The sequence below is a fragment of the Nicotiana tabacum genome, chromosome 23, assembly GCF_000715075.1.
Source record: "Nicotiana tabacum cultivar K326 chromosome 23, ASM71507v2, whole genome shotgun sequence".
Lineage (NCBI taxonomy): Eukaryota > Viridiplantae > Streptophyta > Magnoliopsida > Solanales > Solanaceae > Nicotiana > Nicotiana tabacum.
In genome coordinates, this window is record NC_134102.1 from 111,333,765 (window position 1) to 111,351,593 (window position 17,829).

At 37.2% G+C, this 17,829-nt stretch overlaps 1 protein-coding gene across 4 annotated transcripts in view; it reads right to left on the reverse strand.

The window, feature by feature from the left end:
- The window catches only part of LOC107828321 (CHD3-type chromatin-remodeling factor PICKLE-like), a 58,961-nt gene extending 41,776 nt beyond the window's left edge, over nucleotides 1–17,185 (reverse strand). The window contains exons 1-12 of one of the 4 annotated variants that reach the window (XM_075246446.1): nucleotides 16,993–17,185; nucleotides 16,246–16,392; nucleotides 8,925–9,062; nucleotides 8,661–8,815; nucleotides 8,273–8,434; nucleotides 7,374–7,615; nucleotides 7,180–7,275; nucleotides 6,867–7,003; nucleotides 6,544–6,753; nucleotides 6,352–6,459; nucleotides 500–550; nucleotides 304–403 (exon numbers count right to left, since the gene is read on the reverse strand). In XM_075246446.1, coding sequence (XP_075102547.1) covers nucleotides 304–403; nucleotides 500–550; nucleotides 6,352–6,459; nucleotides 6,544–6,753; nucleotides 6,867–7,003; nucleotides 7,180–7,275; nucleotides 7,374–7,615; nucleotides 8,273–8,434; nucleotides 8,661–8,815; nucleotides 8,925–9,062; nucleotides 16,246–16,389 — 1,543 coding nt within the window. In that variant the 5' untranslated portion in view covers nucleotides 16,390–16,392; nucleotides 16,993–17,185. The other 3 variants (XM_075246444.1, XM_075246443.1, XM_075246445.1) reach the window with 3 other exon arrangements.
- Nucleotides 17,186–17,829: the final 644 nt, after the last annotated feature.

The following is a 17,829-nucleotide window of genomic DNA, read 5'->3' on the forward strand; positions in this document are numbered from 1 at the left end:
TTCCTTGTTGTTGGGCCATTATAAATCTGCAATGCTTATTCTATCATGATAAGCCATAGTGTCCAGAAAAGACAAAAACCAAAAGTTCATGTTTAATATGAAAAGTTTCATATTACTACAAACATGAATCGCAATTTGGAAAGGCTTTTACAAGGATATAGCTAGGATGACATTCAGAAATCAACAAAGAAATTATGACAAACAGGACAAAGGAAAAGCTGATAAGATATACATTTCACCAACCGTATCATCGAACTAACAAATATTCAATCACAAAAGCAGGAAAAAGTTTCAGAATCTTACTTCTGAGGAGATGAGGTGCTAGCATTTTATGAAGTCTTGAAACCTGTTCCTCCTGACTAATGTCCTCAAACTCCTGCTGGAATTCCTCCAAGCTTCCAAACTGCATCCGACATCAGGACCCATGAATATTTCACATGACAACTCAACAAGTAAACTAGTGCTATAAGCTTTGCCAGAAACATGTAGTGGGACTGACCTTCCCAGCATCAAGGAAGTGCATCAGCATGAAAAGTTCATCCAGATTGTTCTGAAATGCATCGAAAGAATTACTATTAAAGCCAAACGAAAGAAATAAAGAAGAGTTGTCCTCGTGCAAGTCAGTTTTTGCATGACAAAAACCCCCATTCTTGTTTATTTGAAGATTATAATTATTACGGAAAATACAAAGTATTGAAAGTGTATAGATTGTTTTAGATAGATGGTAAGAAGCAAAACATGTTGACATCAATCACCACCACTAGCCCACTTTCACACCACAAAGGAATAGAAAAGAAGGACAAGGACAGCAGATAAGAGAAAGAAGCTGGTAAAGTAATTTGTTGCAGATGAGTTGTACATTTAAAGATCTGCAACCAATCAGGAGCAGGTAAATGAGCACTCAATGGTCTCGAACTTGACACTTGACAAACTGAGAGGTCGAGAAGTCAAAAAACTGTAGTTTTTAGAGTTTCCTTGAGACGAATGAAATTTCATTTCACAGGCTGAGTTAGTAACACATTTACCCCAAATTGATCCCCAGCAGGCAGTCATATAGAAAATTAGCATACAACCTCCCTAAACCTATGCACCAAAATTCAAGGTAATACTATGTTCTATAACTCACAAGTTTATGCAAAGCAGTTTCTACTACTAATACATGTATATTGATAAGTCAATACTCGTACTCATATGTTTCTCCAACCAATGAATCCAAAAGAGAACAACTCTCGGACCTACTTTTCCACATTATCATAATAAAAACTCCTTATTTCCACTAAGGGTAAAGTGTGAATTTATCATATCAAAGCAAAGTAATAACAATAAAGCGTCCTAATTTGATATTCCCTTATCTACCACTTCCGTTCAAGTCTCTTTTTTACAGATGTATCAGTAATCCTAATCCGTACATTAAACGGCTGCAGTTCTTTCAGAATTCATGACTCTATCCGAGGAAAGATGGTGAGCTGGAGTTTAACAAAGTTCTATTGCCATAACGACCGGTAACGAAAGAAATATCAGATTTTTATGAGGGTAACCCAGTGCACAAAGCATCCCGCGTTCACGCAGGGTCCGAGGAAAGGCCGCACCCCAAGGGGGTGTGATGTAGGCAGACAACCCTGATGCAAGCATCAATGGCTGATTCCACGGCTCGGATTTTTATGAATAAATCAAATAGTAGGATGCCACGCAGTAACACAATAACCAACATGATGGGAATGACTTTTGAGCTTCAAGAAGCTAGACAATCGAGGACGACCTTTTACACTGGATATGTTGTTGTTGTTGGATAAAAGATTTAACTTCACTGAGTAGATGAGAAGCACATCTTTTATTCATAGATGGCTATTACTACCTAGAATTTGACTGTATTCTTGGATTCGATCTTATTTCATCTTGCTGTTATTCCTACTTGTTGCAATTACCTTTTCTTTTTCATTCGTTCTCTAGCCGAGGGTCTATCGGAAACAGCCTCTCGGCCCTTCCAGGGGTAGGGGTAAGGCTGCGTACATCTTACCCTCCCCAAACCCCACTTGTGGGAAACTACTGGGTTTGTTGTTGTTGTTGTTGAGTAGATGAGAAGCACAAAGGATGCACGTTGTGCATTGAGTACCATTAAGCAGGAAGTACAATACAAAGAATCAGAATTACCCCAAGTGGCTAAGATGGTGCAGATGAAAGTCACAAAGAGCTTGCTTAAAGAGACAATGAAAAAGGGAAGTTGGCAGAATACGGCTTCCTTATAAAGTTGTCAGCGCGAAGGCACCACGATGTGCACAAATCGCATGGGTGCTTGCCCTGTTGTTACATAATTTAGCTATTCTGTGGTGGGTTGAAGCAGATCACATGAGGCAACATGAGAAAGAAGCAAGAAAGAGAAATAGAAACATCAAATCAAGTCGCTATCACCAAAGGTCCATTCCATGTCTGAACTTAGAAAACTGAAAATACATCCTCAGCAACAAAATCTGATCTGGCAGGGAGAAAAGAACCAGAAGGCAGTTGGTAACAGTAAGATATGAACCGGAGGTACTATTATAATGGGCAGATTACTCTAAACCAATTTGGGAGAGGGAGTGGAATATACAGTCGCCCCAAGGAATATTCTAACACTATACAGGTACAGTATGGTTGGTGGATCAAATATCAAAACCAGCAAACAGCTAACGATTCAGGTAGTGGAAGTGGTTGAACAGAATATAATAACACGTTAACCACTGAGAAAAATGAGGGGCAAATTCCTGGAGACCGGAGAGGACTGCAGGAGTGTGTGAGTCGAGTTTCCAAAAGTCCTTAGTGCAAGCTCCAAGGTCACCATAGCATGGAAAAGGCATATGCAGTAAACACTTCATTATAAGTATTATTTATGTTAAAAATAAATAAGTATTATTTAATCTAATCAAGAAATAAATAAGTATTATTTATGTTAGAAAGGTTTTAATTAAAGCATAGAAAGAAATAAGTAAAGCATCCATGATTTTATTGCATTAATGGCACGTATGCAGTAGGCTGATATTAACGTCCCACACCACTAGAGGTTAAGTAGTTCAGTATCAGATTATTTAATACTACCATTCTCTAATTACTTTGGGCATAAGCACAATTCGCAAAGTGATGTAGCACCTAGTCACACTCTTAAATTTTCAGAGTGCGAATTTTGAGGAGTTCAAATTGAATGAGTGAAATCCAGGAATTCTTGACTGATTCAAATGGGCAAAGAAAAATTAGAATTGCAGGGAAATCTAGAGGATGCAAGACAGAGTATAAATAACAGATAGGGTTTGAGGAGAGAGAAGAAAGAAAGAAAGAAAGAAAGAAAGAAAGAAAGAAAGAAGAAAGAAAGAAAGAAAGAGAGAGAGAGAGAGAGAGAGAGAGAGATACGAAGTTATACAGAAATGTAAAGTAGTCACAGAGAGGTCAACTAGAACTGAGGGTTTGAATGTCACATGATCTATGACACTAAGACATATACTTGAAAAATATTTTTTTTTTATAAGGTAAATTTTTTAATCAAAAGGGAGAAAAAACTCCCGCATACAAGAAGTATACAAAAAGTAGAGAATTTACATCAGAACATGATTCTCTACAAATGACGCCCAATCTTCTACACAAGTAGGGGCTACATGTGTGCACCAAAAAGCGATCAAAGATAAAAGACTATTCTTAAGGTGTGAAAACGGAAACTCAATCCCCTCAAAAACTCTCCTATTTCTCTCTCCCTAGACTAACCATATGAGAGCTAACGGGGCGAACTTCCACGCCTTTTGCTTGGTTCTTCTACGGAAACCGGCCCAGCTATATAGCATTTCCTTTACAGTGTTTGGCATCACCCATTAAACACCAAAAAGATTCAGGATTGCCCTCCATAAACCCCAGGACACAGGGCAATGCAGCATAAGATGATCAACTTCTTCCCCTGAGCTTTTACACATGTAGCACCAACTAACATGTGTAATTCCTCTCTTTCGCAGATTTTCAGATGTCAAGATAACTCCCCTCGCTGCTAGCCATGCAAAGAAGCACACCTTCGTGGGCGCCTTAGGAATCCAGATCGATGAGTATGGGAAAGTAGTCTCCTGTCTCACCAACATACTCTAGTAGAAGGACTTTACGGTGAACAAGCCATCGCCACGCAACCCCCATCTCCAAGAATCATAAGATGGATGGGGCATATCTTGCCCGTATAGCAGTGCCAACAAATTTTGGAGCTCCGCAATCTCCCAATCTTGCATGTTCCTTCTAAAAGAGAGGTCCCATACTATCCCCTTCATATTCCTTGCGAATTTGTTGGACCATCAATTCCTTCTGGTTTGAAACTCTGAAGACGTGGGGGAAAGTGACCCTCAGAGTAGTCTCTCCACACCATCTGTGATTCCAAAAGCTGATTCTCCTTCCATCTCCCACCTTGTAAGTGATGTTGCCATAAAAAGCTTCCAGTTCTTCATGATGTTCCTCCACATGCCACACCCGAACGGTGTTGTGATTGCCTTTGTCCTCCAACCCCCTCCCGTGGAATCGTACTTTTCTTCTATGACCTCCCTTTATAGAGCATGCTCTTCTACCCCGAATCTCCACAGCCACTTCCCCAGCAAAGCTCTGTTGAATACCCTGAGATCTTTTACTCCAAGTCCACCCCACTTCTTTGGGGAAGTGGCTGTCTGCCAATTCACTAGATGAAACTTTCTAGTTCCATCTGCCGCATCCCAAAGAAAATTCCTTTGAAGCCGCTCCAGTTTTTCTGTGATGCTCACAGGTGCTTGCAACAGGGATAAGTAATAGGTAGGGATACTCGACAAAGTGTTTTTAATAAGCACTTCCTTACCGCCTTTTGACAAATACCGTTTCTGTCAGCCTGCTAATCGTTTTTCAACCCTTTCAATGACTGGATTCCAAACAGTAGTATCCTTTTGCAAAGCGCCCAATGGTAGACCCAGGTAAGTAGTGGGAAGAAAGCCCATCTTGCATCCGAGAACATGAGACAAAGCATCACTGTTAGCAACCTCACCCACCGGGAAAATCCCACACTTGCCGAGGTTGATTTTGAGTCCTGATACTATCTGATACCACTACAGTACCTGCTTCAGGCAGGTCAACTGATCCATATCGGCATCACAGAAAACCAGGGTGTCATCCGCAAAAAGCAAATGAGAGACCCTTCGGGCACTGAGCACCCCGATCGGAGCTGAGAATCCTCTCAAGAAGCCTCCACTCACGATCCATCATTTTACTCAGAGCTTCCATCACTAAAATGAATAGCATGGGGGATAGGGGGTCACCTTGCCTGAGCCCCCTGGAGCTGCCAAAGAAACCACACGGACTACCATTAACCAGGACAGAGAATCTGACTGATGAAATGCAGAACTTGATCCATCCCCTCCATCTTTTCCCAAACCCCATCCGCTTCATAATGAAGTCCAGGAACTCCCAATTGACATGATCGAAAGCCTTCTCAAGATCCAACTTGCACAGTAATCCGGGTTCTCTATTTTTCCTTCTGGAGTCTACAAGTTCATTTGCCACCAGAGCAGCATCCAGGATCTGCCTACCTTCCACAAACGCATTCTGGGAGGACGAAACAGACACGTCAAGAACCTTCTTGAGTCAGTCTGTTGGAGAGCACTTTAGAAAATATCTTGTAAATGCTCCCCACTAGACTGATTGGCCTATAGTCCCTGATGCAAGATGCGCCTTCTTTCTTAGGCACAATGGTAATAAAAGAAGCATTGATGCTTCTCTCGAAAGCACCATTCAAGTGGAAATCTTCGATGGCTTCCATCAACTCCCCCTTAACGGTGTCCCAACAGAGCTGGAAGAAGGCCAAGGAGAAACCATCAGGCCCAGGGGCCTTAGGCCTTATCACCAGCACAACTCGACACAGCATCGTGCACCTCCTCCTCCTCGAAAGCTCTTTCTAGCCACTCATTGTCTCCCTCCCCTAGATACTTGAAAAATGTTACATGATCTATGATTTAAAAAAACAGACATGCAAGGAAATGAAAATTTACTTGAAAGATAACCTGAAACAACAGGTTAAGGAGGGTTTATACGTTTTCTTGGGGCATATTTATACATCTGTCGCATACAGCTGCAGCCTGCTCTTCCCAAGGGTGTTCATTATTTAACAAATCCATTCACATGTTCGAAAAAAGGGGGGCAAAAGCTATAACCATAGAAGTAGAATAACTGGTCAAACAAACGTAAAGAAAGACGGGATTAAATTTTGTACCAAAAATTTTAGTATGGAGGATGTAACATCAGGATAAATACACTCTGTAATTCTGCATAACTGGGTATCTGAACATGAAATGAGAGAACTACAAGGTGCATAGAAAGCAACCTATTGCAACAAACCTGAAGGGGAGTTCCAGTTAAAAGAACACGATGTCTAGTAGAGTACTGCTTCAAAGTTGAAAATAACTTGGAATCCTTGTTCTTCAGACGATGACCTTCATCAACAATCTAAATGCAAATGTCAAGAATCTTTTAGAGGCAAAACAAATAACAAGCGCTAATGGCACAATTGAGGATTCAGAAAGCAATTACCATGCACTCCCACTTTATTGGCTTCAGAGAGGCACTATCCATGTTGATCATTTCATATGAAGTCAGGAGGACATCAAACTTTATCCTATCTTGCTTGCTTTTAACAGTTTGACCAGATTTCTTTTTCTTGCTCTTCTTGAGATTTTTCGGGAAGAAAAATTCATATTGTCTAATAATAGCACGAGCTTGTGCACCCCCGACATACATAACCTACACACGTCAATTCTCTTCAGGAGAAGCATTATCTGCTATTCATTATAGTAATCATAACAGTAATTATTGTTACGCTATTCATAGTAGGAAATAAATCACCTCAAACTTACCACATTCATTTGAGGAGCCCAAGTGGCAAACTCACGCTCCCAATTTCTCAATGTGGAAAGAGGCGCTACTACTAAATGTGGAGAAACATTCTCTTTAAAAAGGGAGGCTAAAAATGCAATACTCTGTATTGTTTTGCCTGCAAGCTTGGAAATGTATCAGCAAAAATAACCTAATAGTATTCAAGAAGAAACTATAGGCAATAAGGACAATAAAAAACAATTTTTAGAAAAGGACCGTGCAGCAGCAGTATTACGCAAATAAGAAAAAGACGAGGAGAAACTAGAAGCAGTGGAAGAACAAAATATATCTTACCTAGCCCCATTTCATCAGCCAGTATGACATGTGTCTGTTTGGACCAAGCAAACCGCAAGAAATTCAGCCCTTCAAGCTGATATGGATGCAGTGAACCTGTATTTCAACCATAGATGATGATTAAGGAACTTCACTAGATAATAGATATATACAATAACATAGTGTAGACAAATTAAAACCGATATCAGATATACCTCCAGAAAGAAATTCAGGACTGCTTTCATACTGTTGAAATTCTTTGGCTTTCTTGTTAGATTCTGTTGTCTCTTTAAGCTCACCCTTTTGTTTTGAAGATTTTTTATATCTAGACTGAACTCTATGAAATCTTTCAATTTCGTGCTGAAAAGAGGAAATGTCTGATTCAAATTCCCAGTAGCACTCATCATATGGAAGCTCCTTCCACTTTACAAGATACTCTTTTTCTTCACCATCTCCCCTAAGAACAACAGCATATTATTCAATGCAACTTAACCTGAAACTAGAATTTCATGCATAGGCCGGAAAAATTACATTAACAACTAAGCCGCAGTCCCAAACAAGTTGCGGTCGGCTATGTGAATCCAATCTGACCATGCTACTCCATATAAACTTATCTCGGGCTAATATTATTTAATAAAAATAATTAATAAGAAATAATTTTTTTTTTTAAAAGTATTAGAAGTTCATTTTATTTTCTACTGACATATTAATCTCCCAAAGGTAAAACAACTCCTAGAAATGAACAATTTAGGAAAAGAATACAAATAGTAGGTACTTTCACAATCTATTACTACATTTCCCATGCCACAGTCATGGCCCCCATGTGGGCACTAACATGTCTGTGCTTCATCAACACAATCAAATTTATTTCTTAATAGAGGTCCTCTAGTTCTAATCATTAAGAATCCGGAAACTGACAATATGGCAAGAGCCTAATTCTTGCAAACATGGGAAATAGCAAACTTTAAGAACTAAAACTTTTCAGAAGCAAAAGAAAAGCATTGAACAGAAAATTTTGAGGACTAGTTAACAGCTCAACTTATTTTGTTTTGTTTTTTTTTTTTTGGATAAAGCAGCTCAATTGAATATCTACTAGTCAATTCTTTCAAAGAACCTGCGAGCGAGAATTCGATCAACTGTAGTCCACTCAGGACGGATTGCGACGTATTCCTCTTCAGAGTTAGTCATTGATGACATTTGGCGATGGAAGTTATTCACTTTAGTCTTTAAACGGGGATGCGCTTTGTAAGCTTTTAAAAAATCTTTCTCTGGCACCCTGCATGTAAAGCACAATATGACTTCAAATACATAAAAATGAAGCTGTCAAAAGGTCTAAAGGAGATAACGTAACATATTAAATTGATCATTTGCACAAACAAGTGTTATGGTGAAGCATAGAACACAGCTATAAGCACTACAAGATGGCCTTAGTTGCTGTACAACTGTCATAGATATAAAGAGAATCTAGAGCAAATAAAGTAGTAGTTTTGAAATAAAAATACCATGTGCAGTGAAGATAAGACAATCCTTTCCACTTAACAAGGTACTGTTTAACAAATACTTGCTTCGACCCAAGCTTGGAAGCATCATTATCATCAGCAACAGTTGGGCGCGTTTCACAATCCAATATCTTGTCAATATCATTTAGGGGACTCACCTGCAGAAATGGCAACATCGAGAGTAAATTTAGGGGGGAGGGAAAGAGAACTAACAAGAGTATCAGAATTCCATGTGAAATATATAAATTTGATAGAATGGGTACATACACATTCAGGGCACCACCAGCTGCTTGGCAGAGGAGCCTTTAGTGGTGGAACTAAACACTTGGGATGGTAAGCGTAGTTACATGTTTCGCAGTACAAAAGGTTACTATCTCCTCCACAAGCTTGACAAGACTCGTCTTTCTATCAAAAGAGTAAATTTGCATCATAATTTCTGGTGTAAGTAAAACGAATGAAGATCAATACCATGAAATACTACAAAAGAGAGCCTGTTTCCAAGAAGCTGTTGATGCAACCATACTAGAATTGTATTACTATGTACTGGCACGTGTTTATGATTTATGGAGCTATTGTGTCATTTATTCTCTAAATACAAGCAAACTCCATAAAGCAACTTAGATATGCTGTAATCGATCCAAGGACAAAAGGAAATTCACATGATTCAACAGGAGGAGGCCAGTAGTCAGTAGTACTCCTCTTCATCAGCCTATTTGGGAACACTACCACACCACGAGAAACGAAAAACTTTCCTCTTTCTTTTTTAACTTATTGTTAGTAGCCATATCAAAAAAAAAAAACAATAGAAGACATGGCTAAGAGAACTCTAATCGTGAAGGGAGGGGATCCAATCCATTACTGGGGTCAAATAAAGGCAAAAAAGGATATGTCAATTACCTCGCATGAACAAGCGTTATCCGAGGGCATGTCTAATATTTCCACAAAAAATATTTAATTAAAAGAATCTTTCACTAATCCACTCAAAGAGGAAAAAGTGAATTATGCATGTGCCATTTATCATTTTACAGACTCCCGTGGACAAGTTGTTCAGACTCAAAAGAACCCAATCCAATCCAAACGTTAATTAAGCCAGTTCAGTCGTATAAGTATAATACGTCTTAGCAAGTAAACATTTCATTATTTCTGATTATATTTGTTTCCTATGAAAGAATTACTTTGTAAACGCCACATAAATCTTTAAACGCAAAGTCAAGGAGCTAGAGTAGAAAGGTGTCATCTCAATGAGGAAAGAAAGTAAATTTTCAACTTAATCCAAGAGTTGAAAGCATATGAAGCAGGCAACACTCCTCAATTTAAGGCAGCAACTCATTTTGAATTAACTGTAATGCTGGAGAAAGTACAGAATTGAAAAGGAAAAAGACAAGCTTTGCAAAATTAAAATTGAAAATCAAAGTAAGGTACCTACTTGTTCAATATTTGGATAGGATATTTACGACTCAACTATTTTAGCCTATCAATATTTTCTAGAACTGAAGAAACTAACATTCAAATCTGAGCAGTGCACCTGCAGTACTGGTAGGCGATAGCATCTTAACTAATCTAGCAGCTTTCAAATTGAATGCCCAGTACTTCCCGTATGCTTTTTATCATGCGTTTCACATATCTCAACCGTAGACCTTTTACATGATACTTTTAATAAAAGAATTTAAGGTGCACAATTGTCTAAAGTGAGGGTAAAATTAAGGGTTAAACTGCCAGCATTCTCTTTTTCCTTTTTCCTAAAGTTTTGGGAAGTGTCGCTCAATTTTTAACTAAAAGTACATATACTGAACAACAGAAGGCAAAACTTTCAACTTTAGGAAGGTTTCTTAAATTTCTTTTAACAAAAAATTAAAATTAAGATGTTCAAGTCGTAACTTGAAATAATTATTTAAAATCCCCACTAAGCACAGCAAGTGACTACCCGAATTCATAGAAGGAAACACCGTAAAAGGATCTTTGAATTAATTGCTTTCACTGTTTACATTGAATTAAGAGCTACCAGTGACACAAACAAATAAATGAAACAACTGTCGTAAAGCTCATTGACACGTCACCCAGTCTGATACCTTCAGAATCAGACTATAGATTTTATGGGACAGACACATCATATAAGCTACAAATATATAAGTAGGACATCGGACATAAGGAGTAGAACCAATTCTGGCTGCAGCACAGGAGCTCAGGCACTTGCAAGAGGACAACATGCGACCACTAACAACCTCTACACATACTTAAAGTACATGTTAAGGCACTTCATTTGACCTTGTAAAGAAATCTATAATAATTCAACCTATAGTCTTAACTATGTTGGCCACGCAACATGTCCCACCATGGTCAGGCTCGAAAATTCATATAATAATAAGTATCATCAATCATCTTTGCGAAGAAATGTTTCTACCATCGGACATAATGGACTGGTGCTCCACTAACACTCATGTGGCTTATTTGGAGAGAGAGAAACAAAAGAGCTTTTAAGGGGTAGAGATGAGTTTTTTTTCCGTTGAGGAGTAGCCTCCTATCCATTATTTTCTTTTGGTGCACCCATGAAGTTCCTTGTTGTATAGAAGATTGGGTATCTCGTAGAAAACCATATTTTGTAGGTTCGTACAAACCATATTTTGTAGGTTCCCTACTTTTTTGGTATACTTCTTGTATACGGGCGCTTTTGTTTTGGCCCTGATTTTAATGAAAACTTCTTTGCTTGATCAAAAAAATTGGTATAGAAAGAAATTTAACCAAAAGTGAAGATAGGCTAGGAGATGAAACTTTGAAAGATAAACTAACAGTATCCAAAATAAATTCCTACATCCGTTATCATTTCTCAGTATCTTGAAATGCAAAAGTGATGTTTTTAACAATCTGATTCTTTATCTATACAACAACACACTCCCACCGTGTGGGGTCTGGGAGGGACGGAGGGTAATGTGTACGCAGATCTTACCCCTACCTCGCGGAGGTAGAGAGATTCTTTGTCTATAGTATATCCTAAATAGTGGTGTTATTCAGTTAACGAAACTTGTTACGTTTATCTTCAAACTTATAACACCCACCATAAAGAATAAATTGGAGGTTAAAACAGACACTATATTAAGTAGCCGGTTATCTCCTTTACTTCCATGTACTTTCTTTCTCCAGCACCATCCAGTTTGTTACTTTTCCCGACTTATGTTTATGTTTCATTAGAGTTTATCCAAATCTAACTTACAGCAGAGTGTGCCTTGGTATCTAGCTATTTCGTATAAATCAGATATATCTTTCGATTAAGCAAAAAAATTATTGATAAATCAAATATATGCATTTACGTACACTAAGCTGGTGTTATCTTTACAAAACTGACATGGTACAAGTGTGCATTAAGCCTTCCAGAAACTAGCCAACTATCGGTGTGCCCTAGTATCTAGTTTTCAGAAATTCATTTAATTTATGACTGCTTTTTTTAAATCAAGATGACTGTTTTTACTACAGAAATTAATGCTTGCAAATTAAATAGGATCAAAATAATACAGTGAATTACTATATGCGATTAAAACTGTGTCTAAGAATTGCCAAGTACAGAGATTAAATGAACCTGTAATAGCTGCATGTTCTGTACCCAATCATTCTCTAAGCTTCTTTGCTATTATAATTTACTTTCCAAAAAACAAAACATTTGAGTACAGGTTGCACGTAGCGTGAGTCAGATGTAGAAATTTGTACATCTTAGGCTTCCATTAGCACTAAACAAGAAGCCCATTTGCTTTTTGATTGTGTCTGGATCTAATCAAAACAGCTACCTTTTGTCTTATCGTGCAAAGCAGATATGTCTTTGACTAAATACTAACAAATTCTGTTGCTGCCTTTATTTACAGCTCTAACATATAGAATCTATGACCCGAGGTTTCTTTAGAAGACATTTCATGGTTCACAACAAAGAGCCAAGAGAAAAGCAATTTTATATCTTCAGAAGAGAGATAATATAAACCACGAACTTTTGAAGCGATAGTTTTGGACTGTGAGTTTTTTTAATAAGAAAGCTTTAGACTATGAGGTCAAACAAACTTTTCTTGAAGGCAGTAACAATAAACAGTTTAATCACATTCCGAAATGATCATCCTAAGTTTGTGAAACCCCTTAATTGTTTTTTATAAGTATTGTAAACACACAGCTTTTTAGTTTCACATTCCTCAAGTTTTTTTTTTTTTGATGAAGTAATTGATTTCATTTCTTCTTCTTCTTCTCACCCTTTCCGAGCCGAGGGTCTATTGGAAACAGCCTCTCTACCTGCATTAGGCAGGGATAAGGTCTGCGTACAGACTATCCTCCCAAGACCCCACCTGTTGGGAACATACTGGATTTGTTGTTGTTGTTGTTAATTGATTTCATTGCTGGCATCAGGAAGATATATAATAGTTACAAAAGAGTTATAGCAAAAAGGAATAATGCCAGCTCTAATACATATGTACAGGCTAATACTAAGGAGCTAACAAAAATTCACATTCCTCAAGTTTTCTACAACATAACTGCTAAGAACACTTTCAATTTTACTATCTGACCTATAAAGTTGGGTTCGGCAGAAATTATAAATAAATGAGAACATTATGCTACTATTATTCATTTGTGAAAGACATACTATATGTATGATTATGCTATAGCACATATGAAGACAAGATGCTCAATCAAAATGAATTCATCGGAAACAGCCTCTCTACCTTCACAAGGTAGGGTAAGGTCTGCGTACACATTACCCTCCTCAAACCCCACTTGTGGGATTACATTGGGTTTTTTGTTGTTGTTGTTGTTGTTGTTGACAACCCAACAAAGGATTGATTTATCCTAAAAACCACTACGTGTGATTGAATTAAGTAACAGAATGAATGGCCAACAAATAGAGGGCTTCACAACTGATAATCAAACTATTGCATATAGCATATCATGATTTGGCTTGACACAGTGTTAAACTGAAAGCTCCCATATGAATTATACGAAATATTGATGTAGTTGTTGTAAAAAATTTAATTTGATTGATAGAACAAAATCAAAGTTCAATCATGATTAGTTACATAAATATACAAATTCATGAATACATAAATTCAAGTAATTAGTGAAAGAACAGTTTCATTTTTTTTATAAGGTAAATTGTATTAATAAAAAGGGAGAAAAAACTCCCGCATACAAGAAATATACCAAAAAGTAGAGAATTTACATCAGAACATGATTCTCTACAAAAGACGCCCAATCTTCTACACACGTAGGGGCTATATGTGTGCACCAAAAAGCGATCAAAGATAAAAGACTATTCTTAAGATGTGAAAACGGAGACTCAATCCCCTCAAAAACTCTCCTATTTCTCTCCCCAGTTTCATTTAGGCTCCATTTGCTTGCACTTAATGGATGTTGAATTTAACTTGTTCGAACCTCAGATGATTAAGTGCATTTGTTTGTTTTTAAGATTTAACCACTGAATTGGTTTGAATTGACCTGAATCATTCCGACCTTACAAAGTCTTAAATTATTAAGAAGCTATTCAAAGATTTTTAAAGATGATTTTTCACCACCACTCTGTCCACAAACACCACCCGCCACCACTAAACACCACTGTCAGCCACCAGCCAGCAACCACCACAATCAATCAGCCATCACCACCATCACAACAACCATCGCCGCCACTGCCAACTGCCACCACTGCCAACCACCATCATTGCCAGTCACTACCATACCAACCGCTTCCACCATCACCAGCCACTACCACCAACCACTAGCACCAACATCACCACGGCTAACCATCAATGTCACCACCCTTTCCACACAACAACCACCACCATCAGCCACCACCACCAAATACCACCCACCACCACCAATCACCACCTTACAACCTAATAATTAGTGGATATGATGTTTAAATAATTTTATTTGATTTTATATTTATTAATTTTATAAGAAAGATAACTTATATACATTCCGAAATTGAGAAAACAAATAGACTTAATCATTCTGTATTCATATCTAAATGCAACATAATAATAATTACATTCAAACAGTTTAATCATTAAAAATGGCCCCTTAGAATTAGAGTTTTGAGGCATCCTAACAAAGGACGAGAGTTATACAAAATTAGTACAGACAGAATAACATTTAAATATACTCCATCCTTTTCAATTTATGTGACACACTTTCTTTATTAGTCCATTTCAAAAAGAATGGCGCATTTATATACTTGGAAATAATTTAACTTTAAACTTTCAAGTTACCCTTAATGAGAAACTTTTATAGTCATAAAAATTGAAAGCCCCACAAAAGCTTTTACCTTTTCAGCTTTTAAGACCACAAATTTTTTTTAAAAAATCCTTTTTTTCTTAAACTACGTGCCGAGTCAAACAGCGTTACATAAATTGAAACTGAGGGAGTAATAAATTTCCTTTCATGACCGCACACTTAAATCAAACTGTCAAAGAAAGAAAAAAAATTAACGGTCGGTCTCGGTTTTCTTTTAAAGTATGTTAGATATCATTTCTTGTTATCTTGTGACATTTCACAAGTTAGTCTTCCACTTTATAGTTGCACGCTACAAGATATCTCCGCTGAAACAAAATTAAACATGCATCCATCACCAGATACAATCTTCCAAATTAGCGGACAGAGTTGAGACGAACCATTGACCTTGAAAGAATGCATGTTCTTTCATTTTTGACTATATATATTCAAATGGTCCAAATTTTTACTAGCTTGACCGACCGTGATAGTCCTCAAAATCAGTTCCTCTTCATGAAAGTCATCGGGTATATAATAAGAGACAGTGATCCTAACTCTTCATCTTGGAGGATGCTATGATGCTAGATAGGATGATTGGTTATTCCTACTGCAAGCATGTGATGCATTCTCCTCTACTGCATATCCTTCTACAAAAAATTAGAAGGCAACAGCAAAGAAACGTACCAAATAGAAGATCAAGGTGCAGCAGTTACACTTAGAAGGAATTCAGCAAATCTGAAAGGAACCAATCAGGCCCCTTTGGGGACATCCGATTAAAAAAAAAGGATGCAACCACAGTCTACAATCAGTCTTTTACAGACACCATGAAACAGAGGAACGAGCATATTCAATTACTAAAGTTTGTAACTGATCTTGACTCCGGTGTTGCCATTCTAACAATTTCAAGAAAACAGTATAAACATGTATTTATCTTCCGACTAGCACACACACACACAAGCTGGATTAAGTTAACTATGATTAAGTCATCAGACATAGCAAAAGGTACAACTTTCCCCATGATGAACAAGCTAAAGCCCAAGTCGTGTCTAGTCTCTCTAAGTCATATCTTAAAGCTGAAAATAGATTTCTGAAGATGATTCCCACACGTAGACGCACAAAAATTAATAGTAATGTTGGCAAGAGCTATATGGGGGGGAAAGTAAAGGAAAGAGATGGTAAAAGAATTAGCAATAACGATCCAATATACAACAGAAATTTCTAAATGAAATTCACAGTTGTAGTCTTGTAGATGCAATGAAATGACTTGTACCATCCAAAGAAAGAACCCTGCTTCGGAAAATGCCAAGTAAAGAAATGGTAAAAGAATTAAACAATCCCCAATCTACAAGCAATTTACCGCATCAGATCGAACAATTTTCTCAATTTCCTGCTTCTTAGTCCCAGACTTTCCAGGCTTCTCAGCTTCTTCATCAGACTCATCTAAATTGTAGACAGGTCTGCGATCTGATCGCACACGAAGCCTCTCCACCAAGCTAGCCATTTTCTGCATTCACACAAAAGATGAGGAGACCGCCCAAAAAAATTTATACACATTCAAACTTCTACCAATAAAAATAATAATAACAACAGCAACAAAGGAAAACAAAAGAACGAAAAAAGTTTCTATCATTAACAACAACAACAAAACAAACCAAATGGCATGAAAATCAATTGAATTAAGCAAAACATAGAAATGTTTACTTCTCTTCTAAAATTCGGGCTATATGAATCTCAGTTTTTGCTGAAATCAAACAAAGGAGTGAGGAGGGAAAAAAATACACAAAGATCAACCCTTAGCCAGCATCCAATCAAAAGTCCTAAACTTAAAAAGAGGAAGAATGAACTGAGTTGAATTAAATTAAACACAGACACGTTTGGTCCTCCTCAAAATTCAGGCGAACGGAATCTTCGTTATTTCCAGTCCAAACAGGATATAAAAAGAGAGTAGTGGAAAGCACCAAAAAACCTTTAAACGTTAACGCCGTGAAATCAAACACAAACTAAAATGTGAGTTAGAATTCTAAGGAAAAATGGATGAAATGGGACTAGGGCTTGGAGTTTATACAGAACTCCTTTAGATTACAACAAAGAGGGAATGAAGTACCTGGTATCTGTTTGTATATATGCCAGAAAGAGAAAAGGACACGCCAGAGGAAAGCGACAAATGCCGTTGGGAGCACAGATTTGCTGAATTGAACGTAAGGAATAAGAGGGAACTGATGTATGCTAATTTCCACTTTCCCACCACAACAAGAGTAAGAACTTCAGTTCCTCTATTTTGGTACTTAGTTAATTTCGTATTATAATTCTCCTCCCTCTTTAGTTCTTAAAATCTCGACCAACCCCTCTTCTTTTGGAAAATTATTTAAGGAGATTGGATATTTCTTTTCCTTTCCTAATTTGAGGTACTCTAAAATCTTTATTTACCCTTTTTGCTTTTTGGGGTTTGTCAAAAAAAAAAAAAACATGAAAAATGAGGTTCGACGACGTTTTGTCCAAGATGAAAAAGTAAATTTATAGAGCTGACTCAATCGCTAAAGGGTAATGTTATTGTTAAAGCTTTTCTTTTTCTTTTTTTTTAAACCGACCGTTATGTCCATTTATAAGTAGTTCATACAAAAATTGACTAATTCATAAAATATTATTAATATTAGCCATATATTACTAATATTAGCCAATTAGCTATTTGTAGCAAAAAAATATCAAATTTTTGCTTTCTTTTGAGTGGGTGTTATTAGAATAAATTGGGTACATCTTAAGGAATCTCAGTTTTGGGATGATTTGGTAAAATTTTGAGGTGGTTTGAATTAAAAATTCGAAGTAAAAATTGAACATGAAAAAAAATAATATATGTATCACATTGTGTATCATTTGTGTATCACATATGTATCAATTGTGTATCACATGTATACATGTGTGTGAGATACATGTGTCGCAAAAA